General features: G+C 44.9%; 1 protein-coding gene across 5 annotated transcripts in view; it reads right to left on the bottom strand.

Annotated features, from left to right (window-relative positions):
• The window catches only part of LOC119184305 (tyrosine-protein phosphatase non-receptor type 11), a 167,877-nt gene that overhangs the window by 102,823 nt on the left and 38,094 nt on the right, over positions 1 to 26,960 (bottom strand). For all 5 annotated transcript variants that reach the window (XM_075888727.1, XM_037433922.2, XM_037433923.2 and 2 more), the window contains exons 5-7: positions 24,687 to 24,914; positions 3,925 to 4,021; positions 3,779 to 3,858 (exon numbers count right to left, since the gene is read on the bottom strand). In XM_075888727.1, coding sequence (XP_075744842.1) covers positions 3,779 to 3,858; positions 3,925 to 4,021; positions 24,687 to 24,914 — 405 coding nt within the window. The remainder of the gene's footprint in view (positions 1 to 3,778; positions 3,859 to 3,924; positions 4,022 to 24,686; positions 24,915 to 26,960) is intronic.

The following is a 26,960-nucleotide window of genomic DNA, read 5'->3' as shown; positions in this document are numbered from 1 at the left end:
AGAGGAGGGGGCAGGACACTCGCTCGCGCGCCTTTATCTTGCGGTGGGGAGGATCGTACATCTTGGCTGGCTTTGGGGTTTCACCGGAATGATTCTGTTGTAGTTACCAGGCGCTCAAAGTCACTGCAATCATTGCACAGTCTCCGTTTGTGTTAAAAGGGCACGCTTTTCAGACACAGCGAAGCAACAACTGAAATGCTTATTCGCGTTCATGTGTACCTGTGAGTACGTTTCGTGCGTCACTTGTGCGTGAAAAATGCGGGGCACGTTTCGATCTGCTTGCCATTCTGTGCGTGACCTTCCAATTTGTTGCTATCGCGTTCACTGCTTTGCCTTTGCAGCAAAGCTGTGACTTTTATTTTCGTTATGTACCCCTCCATCCTTTGTCTCCCCGCTACTCTGAACACCCGACATTGCCAGACAAGGTCAGTGTTCTCACAATACCACCGATCTTAGGAAGACCTGTTCGCTGCCTAGTCTCCCCCAGTTCTTGATTGCTAGTCTTGTTACACTTTCATTCGGGTCACCATTCTATAGAGACCAAGCCATCTGCCAACCCCGCCGGCTGCCGCCTATACCCAATCATCTGTGTCTTTTCTGGATTGGTGTCATATCCTTCCAATGCACGCGCTTCCGCTATCCCACCAACTTTGATCATTCGTAATTAGTTCCATGTTAAAGACCTGTCCTCGCTCACGGAGGCATAGAAACGGCTGTTAAGCGGAACAATTCTTAAATAATCCAAGCCAGTGGGGTAGTGCAAGCCTGCCAGTGCCACAATGCGATTCATCGACCTCTGCGCCCACAGGCCACTTTCCCAAGTTGTTATACGCACGAGTTGAAAGTTTTGTGGACCTTTCAGGCAAGTGACCCGACCTGCATTTTTCCTGTGTGTCTTGGTTTTGGTCACCTTCATGCCGTACGCTACCCTCTCTTCCCTTCATCGCAACTCCTACACCTGTCTCCACTGCTCCGCGATGTGTTAGCCACGCTGCTGTGTTAGCCACGCTGAATTATGAAGTCTCTTTTTGTAGCTATAAACCGGCCCAGAGCAGTTCTATGCGTCTCGGCTTGTATGTTGCACATGTGTAGTCAGAATGGCGGATGGGAAGCCTTCCAAGCCTTTTCCTGCTGCTTAAAACAACGTCGAAAGTGCAACCTATGGAGGTGCAATCACCCTTTGTAAAGTCGCTTGCGCCTCATGACGCGCACGTGTATCATGGATGGGCCCCATTTAGGTTTAACCGCCAAGCAAGAGGTGGCGTTCTTGCATGCAATCACCTTCGTCATCATGACGATTGATTGGCGCGGTAGTGCCAGCAGTGATGCCTGTTGGCGAGGCTGAATGGCGCCGATCGGGATGCACATTTCCGACATCGCGGGTCGTTTTCCGTGGGGCCCTCGTGGTGAGTCTAGCATCGGGCCACCACTTTCGCGTTACGTTGTTTGTTATGTTGGCTGAGTGTCGTATCGGGAATATTGTATAAGGTTGTGTTTTAGCGTGTCAATAGTGATGAATTTGATTCAGCTGACGATATCATTGATGTAAAAAAAGCTCAATAAATGCTTTGTTTGGTTAGGTTTGACCACGTCTACTATCTCCGTGTTTTCCGAGAGCAGCATTTTCCTCAAGAGACCCCACAAACCACATGGCTTAAGGCGTGGCGTTGTGGAGCGCTTGCTTATAGCTGTTGATCGCCCAGCAGCCAACTTGCCGCTTTGGATATATGTCCCTGTATTCAGCTGTGGAGATGGTGAAGGCTTCGTCGGTGGATGTAACAGCTACATGTGTGTGAAACTGTTTTCGCGAGGCCAACTTCATCAACGTCAGACTCAATGTCGAGCCTAAAGCTTATGAACAGGACCAATCCAGTGGCAATTTGTGGCAGTGCGTCATCGACTGCGACATGGGAAGGCGGGATACCTGCTGGAATGATTTCATTACGGCCAATGATGATACTGACACTGCAGAACTAAGCATGAATGAGGACATTGTGAATGCAGTGTGTGACAAGAGCGATTTAGAGGAATCAGATGGTAAGGACGACGAAACAAGCGTGCTTGTAGCAATTGGCTACATTATTAGTTTCAGGAAGCCTGTATATGCAAAGGGCCTCGGCGAACAGCATGCTGGCACTTTAAATAAGCTCGGGACCACCCTTATTCTTTCTGCTCTTCAAAACGTGTGCATTAAAAACTTTTTCTGAAAAATATTTTTGTGTTTGCACTTGGAACTTTTTTAAAGTTGTTGATTGATTGATTGATATGTGGGGTTTAACGTCCCAAAACCACCATATGATCATGAAAGACGCCGTAGTGGAAGGCTCCGGAAATTTTGACCACCTGGGGTTCTTTAACGTGCACCCAAATCTGAGTACACGTGCCTACAACATTTTTTTTTTAAGTTGTGCTTTATTTACTACGAACTTTGAAACACAGAAAATGGATGTTTCGTAACACTCCGGATCGTTGTAAGTGGGCTCAACTGTATGAGCAATCAATGAGCGTCTTAAAAAAAGCTTTTCCTAAACTAACTAGGGTTGTTTACCAGTCACAGAAACTTCATGTTAGTGTGTGCATAAGCAAACTCTCATACTGATGCTCACATAGCAGCATGTTTTGGTATCAAATGTAAGTCATGCAAACACCTTCAAAATGATGTTACAGTTGGAAGCATTAAAGGTAATGACATTCTACAAATGAAATATAGTTTTCCTAGCACTAATCTACATGCTCACATGTTGCCTTTGTCAAAAACAGTACATTGACAAAGGACAGATTCTTGACGGTTAATGTTAGAATTGACTGGCCATAACGTGGACCGTCACAACTTCAATGACCTCAAGCTGTCCCCCAAAAAACAAAGGAGTCATACTTTATTCAGAAGTTTAATTAAATAGAAGGAACTCTGGTGCTGCAATCGTTCAGTCACCACAGCAATGACGGCTAGTATACCAATTAGCCTAGTCTTCGCGCTTGTGGCTTTGCTTAATGCTGTGTTTTGGTTTTGTTTAAAATAAAAAAAACAGACCGTTTTGAACTTGGTGACCCGATTTGAATTGGTCAGCCTAAAAGATTAAGGTGGCGAAGAGCAACTGCAGAACCTCTGCTGATTGTTGTTTCGTAACAAAACAGCTCCAACCCACACGAAGCCAAAATAACGAAGATTAGACAAACCCGTGTACTACACGTCATTCCCATGCTTGCCAAGTGCCGTGCGTTGCAGTTCCCGTAGACACTAGCACCAGTGTTCTATCTAGTGTATATATATATATAGCTACAGCCAATAGGTATGTTAGTTTCCAAGGGAGCCCTTGAAGCAATCCTATATAGTAGGTACTTACGAAAACCACAGAGATTTAAAATTTGTATCTAAGAATTGTGAACTCCTCTGATTACTGTGACATTTGACATGCTAAATACAGCCCAGCTTCTACTTTAATAATGTGTCTCTTCTGCTTCCTTTGTTCTGTTTTACTTGCGCGAGTTGGCTCAGTATTTCAATCCTGGCTTTCCTCCTCTCACCCTTGCATTCTACCCTCTCCACTTAGGAGGAAAGTGAACAAAGCATACACCTACCTGTACAGAGTTGCCTTGATGACGACAAGCCTTCTCAGTGCCTATCCATCTATTTCCGTGCAAGCTGTTCTATTAACGCAGTAGTGACTAACGTCAAGTATATTTTTTTTTTACTACGACCCAAATTTCACCCAGGGTATGCAAGCAACCCCTTGCTTGGCAAACCTTTCATGCAGTAGAGCTTTCTGCAGGTACCAACCTTGATATAGTTTGCATTGATATAGTCTGAACATGGGGCATCAGGATCCACATCTTGCAGGTGCACTCGTGTCGCGTCAACTGCATTAAAGAAGGAAAAGAACAGATGCAATACCAGTCCTTGAGCAAAAGCATGTCTGCGCTTACATGGCAGTATGTTCTTGTAGCGGTTCTTGGCCCGGTTCTCAGGCCTCTGTCCATCTTTCCGACTATAGAGGTTCTTGCACTCTTGTTGCTGCAAATGCTGTTGAAAAAAATTGTCATCAACTTTTCTATGCAAAATTCCTATTTTCATAAATGCCTTTCCATGACATAGCACACTACGAATTTCAAACCCTCATTTATTTGCGGGCTTCCTGAATCACTGCGCACGATGTCACATGCAACTGCATAGTAACATTCATTTCGGTGGTGCCTCTTATGCAGTCATTCTCCACAGAAAAAAGGCCCATTTTTCTACCACACTTAAGAAAAAAGCAGCCTGTTTATTCCCAACTGCAGAAAAAATGAACCTCATTAAAAACTATTTCTATCAAATCTCTAAAGGTCATTAATTGGTTATGAAGAAAAAAAATTGACAATCAACCATTTGTGGCATAAAGCCATATGGAAAGAAAGCTACTTAGTTCACACAAAATCCATCCTGGTACCAAGATCGAACCCAGGACCACGGCAAAAAAAGTTGCCAATTATTTATTTACAGTATATCGCAGTCACAAAAGACAGATGGGAAGTTTACAAGCGTAGATGGAGCCGTAGGGCACAGAAGATTGATTTAGTCTTACGCTGCAAATTGTAAATATTCTGGTTGACTCAACGGGACTGCCCCTGAAATGTGTCCATATGCACCTTCAAAACTAAATCGTTTTATGCCATGTACGATAGCATCTGCCGCAGTTATGTCAACAGAGTTAGCGGAAAGCAGCGTTGCTTTGAGTGGTTGAGCGCACACTTTCAGGGTTCTGTCAGTTACGTTGTCGCCGTACATGATCATGTCAAGAGCGACCGCGGTTTCGCCCACAGCGGTTCTCTCAACGAATATCACACGCACTGTAGAAGACTGTGCATGCGCCGGTCGCACACATACTTCTGAAGCTTCAAGCACGCTATTTTCTGACTTAGTTCGACAGTTTCAGTACTAAACCGCGTATCACCCGCTGCTATTAGTAAATGTGTTCGGAACATTCAAATTGAGGCCCAATGGACATAGTGGAATTTAACTGGGGAATTTCAAGAATACGTATCTGCCGCGGCTTCGTATCACTGAGATTATACTGTACGTTTAAATGAACGCCTCTTAAACTCATTTATAACAAAATGTGGTACGTTCGAAAAGCCTGGAGTGGATTTAGCTGCGTTTTTGTAAATGCGGCCAGATTACGCACAGAAATTTCTATATTCAGAAGATTTTCATGACAACCGTACAAACAGAAGAAAAGGTCTAAATCCGGAAGTCTCCAGGCCAATCCAGGAGACTTGGCAAGTATGGCAATCGCGCTGAAAAGCTGTGCATTTGAAGAAAAAAAAGAAAAGAAAAAAAATGGCCAAAATGTGCAAGTTACACAGTAAATGTCGTCGAAAGACAATAGTCTTGCGTCTCGAGACAGTGAACAAAACGTTTATTTGGTGTTCTGCGATGAAAATCAATGAATGGTGTTCTGAAGGCGCTGTGTTAGGGTGCCTCGAGCGTGTAGCTGAGGCGAACAAGCGCATCTAGGCACAATAGACACGAGCGCCATCTGGCAGTTATCTTCAAAAACAAAGGCATCCGCGACCGCAGAAAAACATGCGCGTCAGCCTCGGAAGTGATAAGGTGTAGAATGCAAAGCGACAGGTAGGTGCCACCACCGTGTCATCGTGGAGCGTTGAAAACACCTTTTTGAGCATCGCGTTGCACTGTCAGCGCAGCGCGATTAAACGCTACATTGTTTGGAGTTTGTGGGAATCTGAGGCGCGCCCGCGACCATTTCGCGGGCATTCCGCCGCACGGCCACACCCTTTTGTTTTTTCTGCTCTGATAACGGCGTGTGGCGATAGATGGCGCCACGTGTGGACGCGGCACGCGGTACGCGCGCGCCGAGGGAGTGCTTTCTTTTCCGTGGTCAGCGCCGGGTAAGCACGTGTTTTCCTTCGTTCGCGTCCCCTTTGGGAATCGCCGGACTGTAGCCTGCCTGGGGTGGCCTGTGGCACTTCGGCAGGCGTGTTTACTTGAGTGCTACCTTCGGTACCGTACGCTAAACCCACAACGGTGCCTAGTGCTTGAAGTGGTCATACCACACCGAGCCGCACTTGCCGTAAGCCTACGTGTACGGGTTTGCCCTAACACTCGCGACCAGGCCCAGTGGCCATCGTGAGAGTGCGCAGCATAGCCGCAAGGGACCTTTTCCCGACCGGCGTGTCAAAGCTCGCCATTGCCAGCTGCGACGTGCTCGCGGTTGCCCCTTATTGTGAACGTTTGCGTGCGGGTGTTTTTGCTCCCCGCGTCCCGGGAGCGGACGTTGTACTGCTGTTCGGGGTGCCGCCAAAGGCAATAAAGCATTGTCTATTTTGTATTTGAACACTGTCTGTTTTGCCGCGCCGTGCTAAACGCCTTATTAGTTGAACGCGCGCGGAGCGGTGCGCTACAAGCGAGTACGTGGTGAAGTCGCGGCCCTGTGGCTCGCTAAGCGTGAACCCGCGGTGATCATTCGCTGCAGTTAGTGACGGGGTCTCCACACTGGCTGCCCAACGTTGAGCTCTTGGAGTATCGGACGACTGTTTTTGCGGTTTGGTACAGGCTTTTGTTAGAGCCGCAGTAGAGTAGGCCTAGGGGTGACTTCTTTGCTAGCGTCGGTGGTGTGCTTTGTTGAGAAGCGAGGAGATTGGTTTTCTAACGTGTCTGAATTTGTCGGCAGGTTGACTTTCTATTTATTTTTTTGCTCGCAAGTGTTCATTTTTGTTGGTGTTAGTTTTCGAAACCGTTGTTGAATTGGGACGAGAGCCATGCGGTCCGCATCCGAGTGGGCACGGCAGAAGCTCTGCGAATATGTTGCTCAGGAATCCGTTCCTGTTTTTCGTACAGGCCGTGGTCTTCGCTTCATCCACCAGTCACGGGCAGGCGGAGTGCAGCGCTCTCCCGGACAACGACGAAGATTGGCACCGTGGCAGCTGGAACATGGATTCTTCAAAATGCTGCTTCAGCGACGAACTCCTGGGCATGCGCTCTTGGCTACCCCAACCAGCTGCGCAGCTCAGCACGACGTCGATTACGTCAGCGATGGAAGAGAGTATAAATCGCTTGGACCGGGCCATCTTCACCAGTGGGCACGGCGGAAGCTCTGCGAATATGTTGCTCAGGAATCCGTTCCTGTTTTTCGTACAGGTGAGAGACGATCGCAATCTTTCATGTTATCGAGACGACAATGTTTGCCTTGTGCTTCTGCCGTGCCCACGGTCATTGCTTCTTGCGTACTGTGCCGTTTATGAATGCCTGGTTGACTTATTGTCGTCGTGTGGTGATGTTGAGCCTAATCCGGGCCCCACAACAGAAGCAATGCTGAAAACGATTATCAATGATATTCGCGAGCTGAAAGACAGTTCGAGCGCAGTCAACCAACAATTAAGTAAAACGGTTGATACGCTGACCAGTATCGAAAAAAAACTGAACGACCTTTCTCAAACTGTCGCTTCCAACACAACCAAGGTAGATGACCTACAAAAACAAGTAGACGGGCTGACAAAAAAAATCGACGACCTTGAAAACCGCAGTCGACGAAATAACTTGCTTATTTTTGGCGTGACAGAAGAGAACGATGCTGATCAGCCTCTTGGTGAACAAGTGGCAAAGGGCATCTTGGAAGACATAATTCAGGTGCCAAATGTCGCCATCGAGCGCATTCACAGGATTGGCAAGCCAAGCCAGTGGCAAACAAGTGCCGGCCAGTCATTCTGAAGCTAGTTGACGGAAGAGACAAAACTAGGATTCTAAAGAACTGCGGTAATCTAAAAGGCACAGAGTTCAGCATTTCGGAGGATTTTTCGCCTCGAGTTCAACAAATACGAAAAAAGCTATGGGCGAGCGCACGAGAAGAACGGAGTAGTGGAGCAAAAGTTGCTTTGATCTTTGACAAGATCAAAGTTAACGGCAAGCTTTATCGGTGGGATGACTCACTGAACTCAAGGGTTCCGGTAGCTGTGCAGTGACAGCAACACAGCAGCAATCTGGAGCATCAACGAACGCTACCGGCTCCACTTTCTCACGCGGTCCCGTCAACATTTTCTGTAATAAACATAAATGCTCGAAGTGTCGTCAACAAATCGGTCGATCTAGAAAGCGTCCTCATTGCTTATGATCCCGACGTCACAATCCTTACTGAAACATGGCTTCCAAATGACATTCCCGACTCGGCAGTAATTCCCAGCTCTCATGTAATCGTTCGTCACGACCGAGGTGCAAAGGGGGGCGGTGTAGCGATAGTGCTGAAAAAGGGCATGGATTTTAAGGTTTTGTCGCACGGGACGTGCGTCGAAATGACTTGGATAGTTCTTTGGCATAAAAATTTGAGCATGCTCATTGGCGCTGTCTACAGGCCGCCCAATTCCGATATAGCGGTACTCGAAGCTTTGCAAGATTTTTTGCTCGAACAAAGCAAACGTTATACCCACATTCTTGTAGGAGGTGATTTAAATCTGCCAAAAATAAACTGGGATAGCTTTTGCGTTACAACACCCTGCCAGCACTCCGAATTGCTACTTGATATAGCGTTTTCCTGTAGCATGACGCAACTTGTAAAGACTCCTACGCGTGTCACTGCAGGCCAAGTTCGATTCTGGACCTTATTTTTGTTTCTGAGTCTATTTGCAAGTTTAACAACACAATTGAAGTTGTACCAGGTATATCGGACCACGAACTATTAATACTTAAAATCAACATGTTGTGTATTCCCTCGGCTACCCAAGTATGTAGATTCCTCAATTTTAATACTGCTTCGGACGAAAGTATTTTGGACCTCCTAGAGGAGGAGTATGACAAAATTTCTAACAAACATCTTCATAATCGCTGTGACGTTAACCAGCTATGGTCGAACTTTAAGACAACCGTTCACAAATGTATAAGTTCGTTCGTTCCGGAGAAAGTGAAAAAAATACACGGCCGTAGTCCTTGGATTACGCGCGAAATACTCCATCTAAAACGCAAGATAAAACGCCTGTCACGCTCAAAAACACAACCACGTAGTGCTGCTCTGACGAGCCTCCGCGCCGAACTGCGCAATAAGATTAAAAGCTCCAAATTTCATTTCTTCAACGTAAAAATGCACAACTTTCTCACAACCAATCCAAGAAAATTTTGGATGCACCTCTCCGACAAAAAAGTGAAAGTGTCAAAAATTAAAACCAAGGACGCGGACGTGACTGATGCCAGCTGCATAGCGACAGCATTTAACGACTACTTCTCTTCTGTTTTTTTGCGAACGGGTGACACCCCTCCTGATTTTCACGCAAACAATCTCGAACTGCCAGACTTGATTATAACAGATGAAGGCATCTTGTCAGCTCTACTTCATCTTGACACAAAAAAATCGGCTGGGCCGGATGAAATACCTAATGCTTTTCTTTATCGGTACGCCGAGTGGTGTTCCAAATACTTAGGCTCAATATTTAGGGAAAGCCTGTTACAAGGCGAAGTTCCAGTAGACTGGAAGAAGGGTAAATTGGTACCCATTCATAAATCAGGTGATAAATATGACGTGAAAAACTACCGCCCTATTTCGTTGTTATGTACAGCCGGCAAGGTTATGGAACACTTCCTTTTCAAACACTTAAGTTCATTTCTGGAGAGTAACCACTTTTTTTCCCCAAATCAACACGGTTTCCGGCAAGCTTTTCAACCACCACACAGTTAATTCACACTACTGATGACTTTCTAAAAACACTTGACAAAGGCGGACAAACTGATGCGATTTTTTTAGACTTCGAAAAAGCTTTCGACCGAGTTTCCCATTCCCATTTGATGTTTAAAATTCGCCGAATCCTAACCAATGAAAGAATTCTTCGATGGCTTGATTGTTATCTATCCCACCGACACCAACACGTTCGGATAGCAGATAAAAATTCTTCTTCCGCTCCCGTGCATTCTGGGGTACCGCAGGGCTCTGTCCTAGGACCACTTTTATTTTTAGTTTATCTAAATGACATGTCCTCCGAATCTACTGTGCAGTGTCGTTTTTTCGTGGATGACTGCGTTGCGTACCTGCCCATTCAATCAAGAACAGATCACGCCACCCTAAATGAATACTTATCGGTTATTACAGCATGGTGTAACTCCTGGAAAATGAGCCTCAACATAGCAAAGTGCGTCAAGATGACCATAACACGTAAAAAAAACCCCTCGGAATTCACTTACATGTTAAACAACGCTGCTATAACAACCGTTAACCAGTACAAATACCTTGGTCTGACAATCACTTCTAATTTGAGCTGGAAAACTCATATCGAAGGTATAACATCAGCAGCACTGCGGGGATTGTGGTTCTTAAAGCATCGCATGAGGCACTGCACCAGCAAAACAAAACTAGTCGCTTACACTACATTGGTACGCCCATTGTTGGAATATGCTGACGTTGTATGGGATCCTCATACACAAACAGAAATGTACTTACTGGAACGAGTCCAAAATAAATCCCTTCGGTTTATTTACCACGCGTACAGTAGGCACTGTTCAGTCACTGAACTCCGTAATAGATCCGCTCTTCCCACATTGGAGTCCCGTAGAAAGCTACATCGCTTAAAATTCCTTTATAACATAGTCAAATGCCACTCAGGACTCGTCTTTAACACTTACATGCACCGCAATACATCGCGAAAAACTCGGAACAAGCATGATAACACCATAGTGGTGCCGCTTACAAAAACAAATTCTCGGCGATATTCATTCTTTCCACGAACAATTTCCGACTGGAATGAACTACCTCATGATGTATCCAGCATCGCAGCGCCCGACGCATTCTTATCAGCTGCCACTGCCTGTTTGTAGTAAAAGCTGTCTGGTCGTATGTGCAGATTTCAATTCTTCTAATGATGTTTTTACACTTCGTGTTAGGAACAAAATTTGGATTGTATTTTCGATACCGCTCTTGTGTTGCTCCTGTAACCCGAGTATTCATGTTCCACGCAAACCTGTTATGTGGTGATTTTATTTCTGCGCCGTGAAGTGTAGTGTTATATGTGGCTGCAAGTATGAAAGTTTGTATCACTCCTGCCTTGGCCACCAAGAGGTGGCTGGCAGTATGTAATAAATAAATAAATAAATAAAATCCTGGGGTGAGCAAAGCCTAGAGCACGTGGTTTGTAGGCTAGGCCCGAAGCGAGTAATTACAGAGGCCTCGTGGGTGGTCCGATTTTCTGTAAATAGCTTCTTCTATTTCTTTGGGCTCAGGGAGCTGGGCGTCGTTGCTGACTTGTATTGCGGCTCGACGCCGGGGCGGTGGACACCGATCGCTCGGTAAGCTGCTGTGTGCGGCGAGCGATAGGGCCACCTCACAGAGTGGATGTCTCCTTGCGGCTGCCTCTTCTGCGCCTAGGCTGGGTGCTGGGTGGATGCTGGTTGTTGCTGAGCGGCACATTAGGCCTAAGGCTCTGCGCAGCCGCCCGTCGCACGTTGCACAACTAGGTGGATCGTGGCGTTGAGGTGTTGCGCTCTGCTTTCCTCACTTTTTTTTTATCTTTAGGAAAAGTTGGGAAAAGTGATTTTTGTTTTATTTTGATGGGCGTCTTGGCCGCCGCCGATGTATCAGCTAGCCGTACTGACCATCGTGCCACGTGGCCGAAAAAGCCCGAAGCTCCCTTTCCTAGGGCCTTCTCTATCGTTTCTTTCGAGTTTTTTTTTTTTTTTGTTGTTGTTGTTGATGTATTCAGCGGGAGGGATGTCATCTATGGCCGGCTGTCTTCTGCACATTGTCAGCGTCGCTGGCCAGGAATGTGGTCGTGAGTTCGGGCGATGGAGATGCCTGGGACCTGCGGAACTGCCTGCGGTCCGGCGCCCTCGTGAGTGCTGGTCGCAACTGGAAGACGTGTCGGTGCTAGCGACGGTTCGTCGCGCCGACGGCAACGTTGCTGTTGCGGGGGCTGGTACTGAGGTGAAGTAGAGCCGGACAGTGCAGCAGTGTCGACCGGCGCCGGTGTCGTGGTGCAAGGACATTATGGACATCTGATGTCATTTTTTTGTTAAAGCTTGTGTAGCTTATTTTTTTGTTTTCGGGATGTGGTTTGATTTAAGGTTGGGGGAATGTGGGGGTGCTGACAACCCCCTGTACTGACACCCCCCTGTAAAGTTGTCTGCGCCGTGTGGAAAACGTGTCTCGCCTCAAGGCCGCATTTCGGGTGACGACCGCCGGGTGATAGATGGCATTGTGTTCGCGTTGAGTACCACTGCTGGTAAAGTGGTAGCGCCGGCGGTGACCCCTGGCGGAAGGCAGGCCTTGGTGGCGGGCGAGAGTTGAGCGAGCCTCTTCAGCGCGTGGCGGCTGCCACGAACGGCTGTCTCTTGCAGTGGGTCTGTTGTGGACGGCATCACGGGCCGCCTGCGGTAGGCCCACGTGGTGAGTGAAGCGTTGGCGACGCTGCCTTTTGTGTGCTCTTGAGTTATGTTGCTTAAGTGTATGGTAATTTTGAGTAATGGTGACTTAGCGTGTTAATTACAGTTGATGTATCATTCGGCGGACGATATTGTCGTTATAAATTAGTTAAATAAATGTATGTATGTTGTTTGGTTTGTACCGACCGTGCCTACTGTGTCCTTTCACTCCAAGAGCATGGCGCGCGCTCGCCTCGTCGAGACCCCACAAGTTACTTGTGTGTGCCTCTTCTAGTATAAAGGCAGACATAAAAAATCATCGAAGCGTTGTTGTGGTGCCACAGATATGCGCAATAATTGCTTTTTAATTGACGACCGCACAACTATGAACGCTAAACCTCGAGCAATATTGGTGGACGCTGCAGATGGGGTTGGCCATTTGGTGCCGTTTGAGGTATCGTTAGGGCGGACACACAAATGTACAGACAGACAGACCAAAAATTTTTTGTCGAAGGTCCCCGAAAAAGATCGTCTTTAAGAGAAATCTTACGCATGTCTGCGGCGCAACATCAAGAAGTATAAGGTAGTGTGTTCCTTTACTAAAAAATTGGCCCCGTATCTGCATGTACCTTCGACATTATCTCGACGAACGGCATGCTCACATTTAGTTTTTTGGTTGTCCTAACGAAACAAGAACACTCGCAACTTCAGCCCACTTACCATGACAATTCGTCATGCAGCATTGCCCAAAAGTTCGAATTCGCAGCCCTATACATTAGGAATATCCAGTGCACAAAGGGAATCACATATCTATGCGGCAGTTCCCGGATCCAGTTACAGAAAAACGCAGTCTTCTGCAGTTGCCAATAACCACACCAGCAGGGTTGCCACTGAGTTTTTAGTGAAATTCCCCAAACGGCGAGTGCAAAGTCACCAAAATTCGCCAAAACAGTCGCCACTCAACATATGTGTGGCCGGTCTTATAATAAAAATTGCTAAATATGCATAGCCGCCTCAAGTACAGTACCATCCATAACCCCTAAACTACACGGGTATTTTTTGAATGCAGTCACATTATCTACTTCACCATGGGAAGGCTGACTGTGCTAGGAGCCATTTCACCGACTTCACCATGGAAGCACTGAGAAAGGGCGTCCATGCGCCAGCAGTGTCTCTGAAGGCTAGCGCCTCATAACAAAAGCTTGTGATCGTTTCAGTTTTATCAAATACAGGGCAAAGCAGCCGTTACAAGAAAATAGAGACGGCGTGCGTATCGTGCCTCCAGATTTAGAATCTCGTTGCAGTTGAATAATGCATCCGATAATCGAAAAAATAATTACAAAATAACATAAGTTAGAAATAACTGAGTAACCGTGGCAATGCCCGCACCCCACTTTCACTGCAGTCATGATTATGCAACCCATTCACCTTAACTCTTTTGTTACCACGCCTATTTAAATCGATCACCGGTGATCGAGGCTTTTGGATCATTGATCTTGGCATGTTAAATTTGTTCATCGTGCACTCAACACTTTCTAATAGTTAGCCCAGCCACTCAACTTTAAGAATCAATTTGAATTTGCCTATTTTGGCAATATAGTGATTTTTGACAGACCTTAGCGCAAATGAATTGCGTGTATTGTTGAAAAAGTTCACTAGGCTGGCGAACTTGGCAGAATTGCGTACCCCTCGTGATTATGCTACAGCAACATTGAAGGTCTGTAATGAAAAGAACCTTTGCAAGCCAAATATCGACTCAAAGTGTCAGCTTTGCGATTTGACAACGTTGAGCAGTAATAACTGGCAGAAATTTTTGCCTAATATACAATAAAGAGCTAGCTGTTCCTGGAATTCAGGAAAAATTTGTTCTACAAAAAGTCCTTACGAAGGTCTTCCGCACATTTAAAGTGTCAAGGTGGCCTTCTCTGACAGTTTCCGGCTGCTTTGGTTTTGCTTGCATTGTTATATCAAACGCAAGGTCGCATATAGTATGACTAGTCGCTCCTATGACATTGTCGTCACGCACGCATGGGTGCGCACCAGCGCTGCAAAAAACATGCACTGCTTGAAACTATCTAGCAATCCCACGTGAATTGAGTGAGGACGAGTTTAGAGTTCACAGCACCTCAGCTTCGAATTTCATGGAGACGATGTTTTGTGTCAGGCTGAGACATCCACATCTTTTCATGGGGTTGTTTAGTTTAATGTCTCAAGTTGTCTCCTCCACCGCAAGTGCGTAGCTGCTGAGCCTTGTGCACAATCTTATAGCTACTCTGGTTACGTGCACGGTCTGGTTACGTGCACGTGCAAATAAGTATGCTTGGATGCATGTATTGGAACTCCAACCTATACTGAGTGAGGTGGCTCATGAAAAAAGGTGACGCTAGATGAATTAGCGAAGTTCATTGGACCTGCCATTTATTGAAGCATTCACACCACGGTTATACATTTGTATTATTGAAACACCTGGAGATTTTTATCGCAAGAGAACAATAATTTACTGAGAAAGTGTACGAGTACACGTGTGTCTCATGAAAAACCATGCAATGCTTCACCGCATGGCATGAGCAATGAAGCAGCACCTCGGTTCCGATTTTCTTTGTGTAAGCGAAGAGAAACATTTTGTACAACATTCATTAATTTTTATACTGTTCCTGAGTCATTTATCTACAAAATGGTTATTCTGAATTTTTTTGTGTTGAATTTTCTTGCATGTAGAGGGCTTTTAATTCCACTGTTTACCAGCTGACAACCGAAAATTCCACACTTTTTACATTTTTATTAATTGTAAAATATTTTTGTTGCTTTACAGCATATATTTTTGGGGAAGAACATTTCAGTGTGCAAAGTTTGGTATAATGCAATGCGACCTGGAGTACTTTTCAAACTGGCAAAAATGATCTTCCCTAGACATATGAAAAACAACCATTTTCGCCCGGTAACGAAAAAGTTAACACAGTTTCTGAAGGCTGCCAAAAAAAGCGCACTTCTTGGCCGGCCCAAAAACTATGATAACAAATTTAAACTCTAGATACCGAATCAGGGAGTACTACAGCTTTGAAGAAGTCGACTATTGACTATTGAAGAAGTCGACTATTGAGGACTGTTAGAGTTGGGGTCGGAACACGAGGCCTAAGAGTCCGCTAGCCATTTCAGAATCAAAACTTTAAAGAGGCCCTGAAACACTTTTCTGAGTAACCATGGAATTAATTCACTGGAAAAGTTTGATTGATTGATTTTTGGGGTTTAACGTCCCAAAACCACCATATGATTATAAAAGACGTCGTAGTGGAGGGCTCCGGTAATTTTGACCACCTGGGGTTCTTTAACGTGCACCCAAATCTGAGCACACGGGCCTACAACATTTCCGCCTCCATCAGAAATGCAGTCGCCGCAGCCGGGATTCGATCCCGTGACGTGCGGGTCAGCAGCCGAGTACCTTAACCACTAGACCACCGCGGCGGGGCTCACTGGAAAAGTGTATTGCCTCACAAAATTCAACGCCGCAAAAATTTTAAGAGTCCGTCCAGTACGAGAGGAGTTTCAAAGATTTGTCACACGCTGCAAGCGCATTTTCTCTTCTCTCGTCCCGACGAAAGCGCTGGATAATAAGCAGAGAAGGATGGCAGGGGCCAACAAAAACTGTCACGCGCGCCTCCTGACCTTGAGCCCCCCCCCCCCCCTTTTTTTCTTTGAATACGCGCCTTTTTAAGTGCGATCCCGCACGCGTGGACAAGTGACGGTTTTTTGCGGCTCTCTGTAACAAACAACGCGCCATGTTCAAATCAGCCAATGAATAATAATTTTTGAGCGTTTTCCGTCATTTGTCGAGAGAGGAGAAAGCAATTTTTAGCTGACTTTGATAATTAATTGTCAATTCGAGACCGCGTGCTGCGCTATAACATGTGGATCGCATGTTCTCGAGAGCCTATACTACCGATTGGCAGCGTTTTCTAACCATGGTCAAAAAGTGTTGCCGGGCCCCTTTAAGGAGGGACGCGGCCTTTGAAAACTCAAAAAAAAAAAAGTCATAAATGTCCATTTGAAAAAAAAACAGTATATTTGGTCAGTATAATCTATAAACTACGTCCTCTGTAAATATCAGCGCCGAATTCGTGCTAAAAGTATCTCAAACTATTTGACTAGCCGAGGCAGCACCTGAAGAGCGCACGATTGTCAAAAATACTCGAACTTCGCGCACGCCGTTTTTCCAGCTCAACGTAGCGCCGCCATCTCGGTTTAGCTTTGTTCCCGATTTCTCGCTCTTTTTTTTTTTTCCCTGCCATCAGTGGCAACAACAGCAGCGTGGTTAAGGCGCAACTGGCTTGGGCAGCTCACGAGGTAATCGAGTATCCCGCTTTTCAAACGCGGAGCTACAATTGGACGGAGCGCGCACTCCTTCGGGGTGAGGGGAAACGAGTGGTTGCTATTGGCAGGTGCACGCACTCATGTGCCCACTTCCCGTGCATGGTGCAACCGCCGCCCACCGCCCGCGTGACTCGTTGTCTGCTCCGACTCATTCGTTGCAAATGTTCTCTGTGTGCTTCTTCGTCTTTTGTGATAAGCCTCGGCACTGTCGTGCAAACTGTCTTTACGAGAGATGATAACATCAATACATATTGTTCTCTCCTGGTGGCGGAATATAGCACAACGCCGTTTCTGTGGCCTCCGCGATTCCCTACAGCAATGCGCCATAGCCAATTGCGGAGGCCACACTATTTTATTATTATTTTATTTTTTAATCAGCAATGAAATAGTTTTCGTTACATTTCAGGCAAGATTCGTAAAATCGTAAGCGCGGTCTAAATTCATAGATTCCACGGTAAAATCGCAAGAGTTCGCAGGTATGGCTCAGACGATAGTTCTGCGCAGGCCCCCGATCGTCGAGTTCTCCCGTGCCTTCTGCTCGAACAGTTGCAAGTTACTGGACGCACGATCGATGCAACTCTTTGAACTTTTTGAAAGGTTTAGACGTGGTTTGTGGCGATGAATCACACGTTTCACAGAAAACGCGTGACTGCACTCGTTTTCGGAAAACGAACGCGCCGACCACTTATTCGCGGAAACCCCCCACAAGTCGGCAGTCAATCGGCGATAACGAAGTCACCCTGGATCTTCGGCCGTCAACAAACTATCACGACCCTGCATACAATGCAGAGGTGGCGCAACGCAAGTGCGTGTACAAGTCATCAACAGAAGGGATGCTTATTGATATTATTACGCTTCAATGTGTGACTGTTCAGCATGACGGTGAAATGATCGATGTGAAAATGACAGGCGCGTCAGCAGACGCCGTTCATGAATGGAGTGGTAACGAAACTTTGCTCGGCGAGCAATGTACGATCCAAGGAAATATTCAACTAAGCTTTTTGTCCGCCGAAACAGCAGAGGCGTAGTCGAAAACAATTCACGAATCGCTCTGCCCGATGTTGGCAAGTGAGTGGAAATTTGCACCGATCGCGTCTCAGGAACGTGAAACAATGTCTGTGCCAGAAAAAGAATACGTGTTTTTTTCAGATGGCCGCTCTGAACACGATGATTTGGAAAACACTCTGCCCAATCTGCCATGAGCAAGACCTCGCTATGGACCAAGACACAAGGCTTGGACTTGCGAAAATGGTGCTAATATGTCGTTCTTGCAGCACAGCTAGCTCTCACTGCTTGTCAAAGAGAAAAAAAGGTGCGAGAGTCTTTGACATGAATGTTAGATCAGCGCAGGCAATCAAGAGCATTGGAAAAGGAACTACTGCAATAAATGACTTCTAGGCAGTGATGAACGTGTCGCAGAGAGACCTGCACCAGAAGACTTATCAGCACCACCTTAAGAGTGTGGCAAAGCCATCTGCCGAAGTGGCTGCACAAACTCTTTTGACATATGCTTTACAGGCTGTCAAGAATACATATTAAGAAATGGAACCGAACTTCGCAAAAATAATTACAGCGGTGCACTTTGGTACATGGCTAACTCATGGAAACAGCTCACACAATGGTATAGGGTGTGTAATTGAATTTTACACAGGTCTGGTGATGGACTGCACAGTGTTGTCTAATTTCTGCCTTGGATGTATGCTAGGAACACCAAAAAGCCACCCTATACATACGACGAATGGAGGAAGGCACACAAGTGCCAAAAAAACACCGATGTAGGCACAGGGCACATGGAAGTTGAAGCTGCACCGCAGCTTTTCGGGCGCTCTATCAGCAAGAACGACCTCAGGTACACAAACGTAATTTGTCATAGAGACAGCCGCACCTACACAGCCTTATGCTAAGACCTACGCTATGATAAAAAGAGAGAGGCACTTGGAGGAAGAGGTGGCCTTATGCAAGATGTTACAGAGAGGCTTACAAGCTATTATGGCCTAGCTCTGCAAAGCAGCACAGATGTGCAAGATATACAAAGGGTGGTGATGGCAACACTCCACCACAATTCATCCAGTGATGCTGCGCCCCATCATCAGCAGTGTTTTCCTGGTGCTTTCAGCTAGCAAAGGCACCGTCCAGCAGAAGCAAAAAAAAAGTCACCACGTCCACATAAGTACAACCTTCCCAGCAAGGTTATAGAAACACTGCAGCCTTTCCGACCCTCAACTGCTGGCTCGATGTAGCGGCAACAAGACTCAAAATGCTGCTGAGAGCCTTCATTCGATGATTTGGTCACTTAAATCCAAGCAGCAGCATGCCTCCCTCTTGACTATGAAAGCAGCAGTACATGAAGCAGTAGCAAAGTATAATGCAGACAGCTTGCGAGCTTACACTGAGATTTGCATTGCACTAGATGTAAAACCTGGAGCTGTTTCTCTATAGAGGGCTGCAGAAAAGGACAGCCAGCATGCTAAAAAATCATCACACATGCACCAGATGAAGAAGCAGAGGACCAAAAGGCCACCTGCAGGCATGGACACCAAAGACTGCTGTTCTGGTGCATTTTGATGAAGGTGAAGTGCTATAAAAACATCGTAAGCCGTTTACTCTGAAGTGTGTTTTGGGCACTAAGTGTTGCTTGTAAAAAGCATAGCGTGGCAGTGACTGGACTAATTTTGATACTGTTTTGTTTTGTTTTTTTTTTTCACTTCTTGAAGCCTTGTTGACAGGCTGGCATTATTGATTACCTTGCTTACAATATATTTTCTTTTTCTATGTGATTATTAGTGCATGAGAAGTTTTGATGCTGATGGGGATGTTATTTGTAAGAAAAAACTAAAAAGAACAGACAATTTTCGATAATGCCATCCTGTGTAGTGTTCCTTTGAGTAAAGATCAAAACCATTGGGACCTTCCAGGCATTTTCTGTTACACTGCTAGATTTTTTACCAGCAGACTATGTCATAAGATTATGTAACATAGAGTAACTTGAAAACTACTTCAGATATTACAATAAAACTTTATATATAGCTATTCGAGACACTCTTCAGCATGCCTGCCAAATTTCATTACTCTAGGGCAACAAACAAAAAGTTTTTTTCGATCGCAACATACCCCCTTGAAACTTATATCTTATGAGCTGAACATGAATTCTGAGAGAGACATACTCAAAATGCTGCGATTTTCAATAATCTTCAATGATCTCTTAATGCAAACGGTTGTCTTAATAAAACATTTCCGGTCTGGCACGGTATGCAACTAGAACAATTTTGCTCCAACGTATGGAAACGTACTACCCCGCAGTATTTTTCACATAAGAACAAAACACATTTTAAAAACTCCTATGGCATATTTGTCTATAAATATAATGCATGTCTGGTGATATTTCTGATGCACTCATTTGCAAGCATTCTACTGCAAAATTACACAGGGTGGTACTGCATTTGTTTTTCCCTTACTTTGTATAATAACTATTAACTATTAATAACTATTAACTAGTAACTATTGTATAACAATGATAACTAAAGCTTGAATGCCCTGTCACAAAAAACAAAGCACACATTGTTTTTGTCAAACAGTCGAACATGGTTATATCGAACCCACATATCTCGAATTTCCGGGTATAACAAACTCATACGTTATCCCCTTGAAATTCCTTTGTAAAAGTATAAAAATTCGCACGTTTATATTGAACGGTATTTTTACCCCCCTTCAGACATATCGAACGCCGCACAAGCTGGAAGGTAGGTGCACTTAGACACTCCTCCCCTGTGATCTTTGTAGCAGCACGGCTCCGCGCGAAAGTTGGAAGGCGCGCTTTGGCACTCGCAGCGCCCGGCAACCTCCGCGCATCTCTAACTTGTGAACGGCCTTTTTTCTTCTCTTTCTCTTTCTCATGCTTTCTTTGCGTATCAGTCAGCTCAAAGAACAGGAACGAAGGAGCCGACATTATCCTCCTTTTGCATATTAGTTTTTGTAGCTGTCTTGCAAGTTTTGATCAGCCAGCCACACCTCCCGTCTTTTGCTGTTTCTTTCGCAGGTGGCCATCGCCTCACAAGCGCTTTTTTGATTCCACTGTCTCGTCACCCACGTACCACCGCATGTGCAGCATTTCTCTTTTGCATGCATAATGTGCAAAGCCGCTGCAGACTCCTGGAATTGTCGACTTCTCGTGTAGCTATGGCCGGTGTCAATAAGCGCAAGACCCTTGACTTTAAGACTAAGTTGAAGGCTATTCAGCCTGTTGAGGCAGGCGAGAAACATTCGACCGTCGCGGACGACTTCGGGATACCACGGAGCCAAAGTTGAAGGCTATTCAGCGTGTTGAGCCAGGCGAGAAATGTTTGACCGTCGCGGATGACTTCGGGATATCACGGAGCACTCTGAGTACCTTGTTGAAAAACAAAGCAGACATCAAGGCAAAGGCGGCAGAGCAGCGAACATCGGTAGCCTGTCATGTGCGCGCTTCTGCCCATGGGAATGTAGAAAAGGCACTATATGCCTGGTCATTTAGAAGTGCGTGCGAAGAAGATTCCGGTGGATGGCCCGATGCTGATCAACAAGGCCAAATAGTTTGCCGCTGCACTCGGTGAAACAATTTCGCCGACAACAGCGGGTGGCTTAACCGATTTAAGCAGCGCTACAACATCATTGGCAAAACCAATTCTGGTGAAAGCAAAGCTGTCAGCAGCCAGCACATCCAGCAGTGGATGATGAAGGAGTGGCCGGAAATCGCCGCGAAGTTTTCTCCCGCGCAGATCTTGAATGCCTGGCGAGACATGAAGACGGACACAGTGGTCAACTGCTTCCGCAAGGCGGGCTTCAGGATGGTGGAAATTGCGGAAACCGGTGAAGACGACGACGACGAGCGCATAGACGACACTTTTCGCAAGTTGTCGACCTGCTTCCCGGCAGCAGTTCCACGTGAAGTGTCTGCGGACTGCGATGTCCACGCTAACAGCTCATTTGACAAGGAGGGTCGGTCGGACGAGGCGCTGGCTACACGCGTGTACTCCGCCGCTAAAGTAGCGGCAGCATGGTGCTCCCAACCAGGCTGCAGAAATTATGCGCCTTCTTTTTCTTCTAACCACTATCACCGCCGCCATCATTTGCCGTTGTATCGGGGGGAGCCGGGCTGTCGCACCTGGACAGCCTTGATGATAAGATCGAGACTAGCATCTTCAACATTTCAAAAACTAAGAAACAGGCTGAGATTAGCAATGTTTTCATGCAAATAAATCATTTTGTTGCGGTGTGTGTGCGGAATTAGTTGTCACTTTTGAATGCGCCTATTGTAGGTGATGATCCGCTGCAGGTGAGCTCTCGGGGCCTCTATTTTTAAAGACGATAGACTTGCTTGGGCAGCTTCAACGAAAACATTTTTGTCTGTCTGTCTGTCTGTCTGTCTGTCTAGATTTGTCTCTTTGTCCGCCCTAACAATACCTCAAACGGTACCAAACGGCCAACCCCACTTGCAGCGCCCACCAATATTGCTCAAGGTTTAGCGTTCATAGTTGTGCGATTGTCAATTAAAAAGCAATTATTGCACATATCTGAGGAGCCACAACAACGCTTCAATGTTTTCTATGTCTGCCTTCATACTAGAAGAGGCACATACAAGTAACTCCAAGGAATGTAGCGTTTAATCGCGCTGCGCTGACAGTGCAACGCCATGCTCAAAAAGGTGTTTTTAACGCTTTGCTAGGATGTCACGGTGGTGGCACCTGCCGGTCGCTTTGCGTTCTACACCTTATCACCTCCAAGACTGGCGCGCATCTTTCTCTGCGGGCTGCACGCCTTCGTTTTCGAAGATAACTGCCAGATGGCACTTGTGTCTAACGTGCCTAGATGCGCTCGTTCACCTCCGCCACACGCTCGAGGCACTCTAACACAGCGCCTGCAGAATACCAATCACCGATTTTCTTGCGCAGAACATCAAATAAACGTTTTGTTCACTCTCTTCAGACGCAAGACAATCGTCTTTCGACGACATTTACAGTGTAACATGTAGATTCGGGCCAATTTTTTATATCGAATTTTTCATGTATCGAACTAAATAGCGATCCCCTTCAACTTACGTGTTCAACTGTATCATGAACTACGACCATGTAATGCGTTCGCTTTGTTTGGCTGTCTGCCAGGCACTCAAGCCACCAACTGGCTTTGAGTGTGGCTGGCCTAGCCACATATACTGCTTTATTTGAAGAAATAGCTATTATTATTGTTGTAGAGTTAGCTGAGTCTCACTTCGATAACATTACAATTTGTTGCTATTGCATTCCTTGCTTCATTCTTGTGCAGAAGCTAACTTGTTGACCTGGACGTGCGAGCGTTAACTGTTGAGTGGATAAGTGCCGTGTAGTGGAGCACAGCGGCGAAATGAATGAGAAGATGTGCGTGCGTGCGATAAGCAATCCTGTGAACCTGTCTTTGCTAGGCCGTTAGTTCTGCAAACAACCCACCTCCCCCTTTCTTTCGAGCACCATTACGCTCAACCCTTTTTTTTTTTTTTTCTGAACACATCATGTAGTTATAAACAAATCACAATATTCCTGCAAGGACAAAGCAGTGAAAGCAATGGCCACAAATTGTAATGTTTTCAGAAGCAAGACGGCAGCTAACTCTTTTGTATCTGATATAGCGTAACTTTATAAAACACTAGAGAGTACGGCTGCACCAGAAAGAGATGCTCTTTCCGCAGTATCTTGGCATGGTGAGCGCAATATGTAGAAGGGTTTACAGACCATTACAGCTGACGCCTGCCGAGATTCCGCGCGCCAGTGAACGTGACCGTGCCCTTACAATCAAAATCGCAAAGCTGCCGCTCAAGCGATTCTGGCCTTGATGAAACCAAAACTATAACCATTTCAATGAAATCGAAAAGCAGATGTTTCAGCATTGTTTTGGGGACTTGATGGCTGTTGAATCTTGTGGCTAAGTACAGCACTGAGTTTGGCACAACAGTGGTGGTTTGGCACATGTAAAAAAGTTTGGCGCACTATGGCATGAATGGTGCAACTGTTCCACCCCTGTAAGCGACAGCCTGTAAAATATGCTAGTACTTTTTAAAAATGGCTATACTTAGAGAATATAAATTGGTATAACAAGCTTGTAAACTGAAAAATACATAGATGTGAGGGTTATATCCTCATTAAACGTAGGCATGGGACTTCGCGGCAATGCGAATTTCCTCTCAATATGTGTTTTCATGGCTTAGCACCACTCCACTGCCATGAAACCACTTTCACAGGATGCCACATTCTGACTAATGTGCATTTATTTGTTCATTTCAAATAATTCCAAATTTTCAATAAATTATATTCAATTCAAAATGAATTTTAATAAAGCATTATTCACATGAAAATTCAAAAAATTAGAATACTTAAACGTGCCTACTTACATTGATTCATTTCTTTAAGTATAAAAGCTTATTATAGCAGCTTATATGCTCAAAGTATTGTAAATATCTTTAAATGCAACATATTTTACAGGTTACCACTTGCGTTCTAAGTTTAATCCTGCTGCTATGCAAAGTTTTTTGCACTTTCTGTGAACCAAAAGGAATTGCATTAGCATAGGCCTTGTTTCAAATTCTTAAAAATATATTGCAGGTTAATTGGGTCATGACAAATACGTGCATTTTTTACAATATGTGATATATACTGTACGAATTCAATTCAAAATTATTGGACCAAAATCACTATTCACTTTGAATTCGCTTCGAACCTGAATTTCTCTACTTGCACAAGCATATTATTCACCGTCCAACCAGCAAACTCTGAATGCATTGTTGCCGAAAGGTATCAAAAAGACACCTGCGATCACTTATTCTAACCCCACTCTGCACAGTTGAAAACTTTTGCTCAAATAACGCTCGTGACCAGACTTGGCGTGTTCACAGCGCGGTGTAGCCACACATCACAGCATTATTGTTGTTGCCACAGCGCTATGCGGCTGCACTGAGAAACAATAAACATGGAACGAAATGACCCACCTCAAACTCCTCCCAGAAGCCTGCCTTCCCGCTGTTCTGACCATTCTCCTTGGAGAGCTGCTTGACGCGGTTTTCAATGGTGGACGCCTTGATGCGGGTGGCATTGAAAGGCTGCTTGAGGTGCACCACCGTACCCGTAGTCTCTACCATTGGGTTCTTACGATAGAAGTCCACCAGTTCACTCAGGCTGTCAAACTTCTCGCCACCACAGGCATCAAATTTTCCTTCCTGTAAGACACTGCTTGTTAAAAAAAGGTTTTTGTGTGTGCATGTGTGCCAATTTTAATAAAGCAATTATTTTGCCTGTAAAAAGTGTAGTTTTTAAATATATAAAATATTTTATGCATTTCTTGGGGAGCAAGTTTTTTTTCCAAACTGAGACAGCCACAAAGTAAATTGGCATATCACAATAATCTGGCATCGGCATTGAATCCAGTGATACAAAAATGAATTTTCTAAACACATCACAAGAAAAGTCATGGTACATTAAACATTTGTGAGTGAGTCAATTTTCAAGCTGGGATTTCGCTGGCAAAAGTTCAACATACCATAACATTGGGTTTAGAACATCCATTTTTGTTTCCCTGCAATCCGCTATGATTATTTTGATATGCCAATTTACTTTGTGGCTGTCTCAGTTTAGCAAAAAACTTGTTCCCCAAAAGGTGCAAGGAATATTTTATATTTTAAAAACTCCGCTTTTTACAGACAAAACAATTGCATATTTAAAATTGGCACACAAATATACATAAACTCACCAGGTTTTGTCAAAATCGATCAAGAAACTAAAAAAAAAGAATTGAAGTGTCATGTAGCCTCTCCTCATAAAGGCACACTAAAGTCATATAATCATTTACATCACAGTGAAAGCTCAATGTATGACATCTAAAGTGACAATGTTATAAACAGCAGTGCCCTACTTATCAATAAACTAAGGTAAATGCACAAGAAAACATGCGCCGCAGTAGGACATTCTCAAAATGATCCCGATGACGTCAGTCGAACTGCGTACAATTAATCACTAGTAATTGATCTCGCTCTACTAAACAAAGAACCTAGCTATCTATCTAGCTGCACTAAACAAGAACGCAATAAAATGCTGCTTGCTCATTTCAGTTTGATTCATGGAAAAAAGAGCCACCGGACGTTACTATGCGGAATGACACAAGTGGTTAAAAAATTCGATTTTCGCATGGTTAAACTGGACAGGCCGTGCCATCTAGTGGGGCCTCATTGAACCAAAACACGTCTGCCATCTCGAAGCCAATGACAGGAAATTGATCAAGGGCCGTTGTTGCAGCCGGGCAACATAGTGCACGGCAACAGTGGCGTTACACAGTCTGCTTCTTGAGGCGGGTAACTTGAAGCGCGCTAACCCAATGCGGGCCACTAAAACATAATTTTATTTCAAAATGTGCTTTTCCTTGGCACAAAAGTACCATACCACTATTTCAACAATCAAAGTCAACGTAATAGTTGCCTTTAGTGTCCCTTTAAGCAGGACATTAAAGCCATCCCTGTAAAATTCCACCTACACTTGCACACTATCACACACTGACACCACTTGTCTTAGCCTTGAAGCAGTTCTTCAGTCTATGATGGGAATAATAATAATAATAATAATAATAATAATAATAATAATAATACTTTATCGTACACATCCACAACAAATAGAAAGAAACGGGCCTGTCTATGAATACTTGTGCAACTAGGCCCGGCAGAGCCGGTTTACAGCGACGTGGCTACAAGGCCACAGAAACTATCTTTGTTTCTTTGTGCTAACAAACTACAAGATTAATACCATTGCTTTTCTTACAGGCGATAAATAAAAGAGGAGAACTAAGGAGGGACTAAGAGCACATATGACGTACAAGTAGACCATGGCCATGTTATAGCTCAGAGAGTAATTGCTTTTTGAACTAGCTGAAAAAAGAAGCTCTTCAGGTAGTTTATTGCAAATTTTGGGAATATATACATTTGTACACGCTTCTACACATGTGGAATAAAATCGCCGTACAGCAAAACCTTTTTTTTCTCTCAACGGTCGACAAGTAACATATGGATGTATCTTAGAACAACTGTTTTTGTATACAAATCCTGGAACCCACAAAAACCTAAATCATAAATAATAGTATTGGCATCTACCTTACTACCGTATGCAACACTTTTTAGAATATTTTGGAGCAAACTGTCTACGTGTGTTTTCCAGCACTCTGAGCAAAATCCGAAAACTATAATATATCTCACAGCACTATATGCTAGAGAATGAACTAT

Source organism: Rhipicephalus microplus, chromosome 3, assembly GCF_043290135.1.
Source record: "Rhipicephalus microplus isolate Deutch F79 chromosome 3, USDA_Rmic, whole genome shotgun sequence".
Classification (NCBI taxonomy): domain Eukaryota; kingdom Metazoa; phylum Arthropoda; class Arachnida; order Ixodida; family Ixodidae; genus Rhipicephalus; species Rhipicephalus microplus.
The sequence above is the reverse complement of the archived record's forward strand: the minus strand, read 5'-3'. Positions and strand labels throughout refer to the sequence as shown.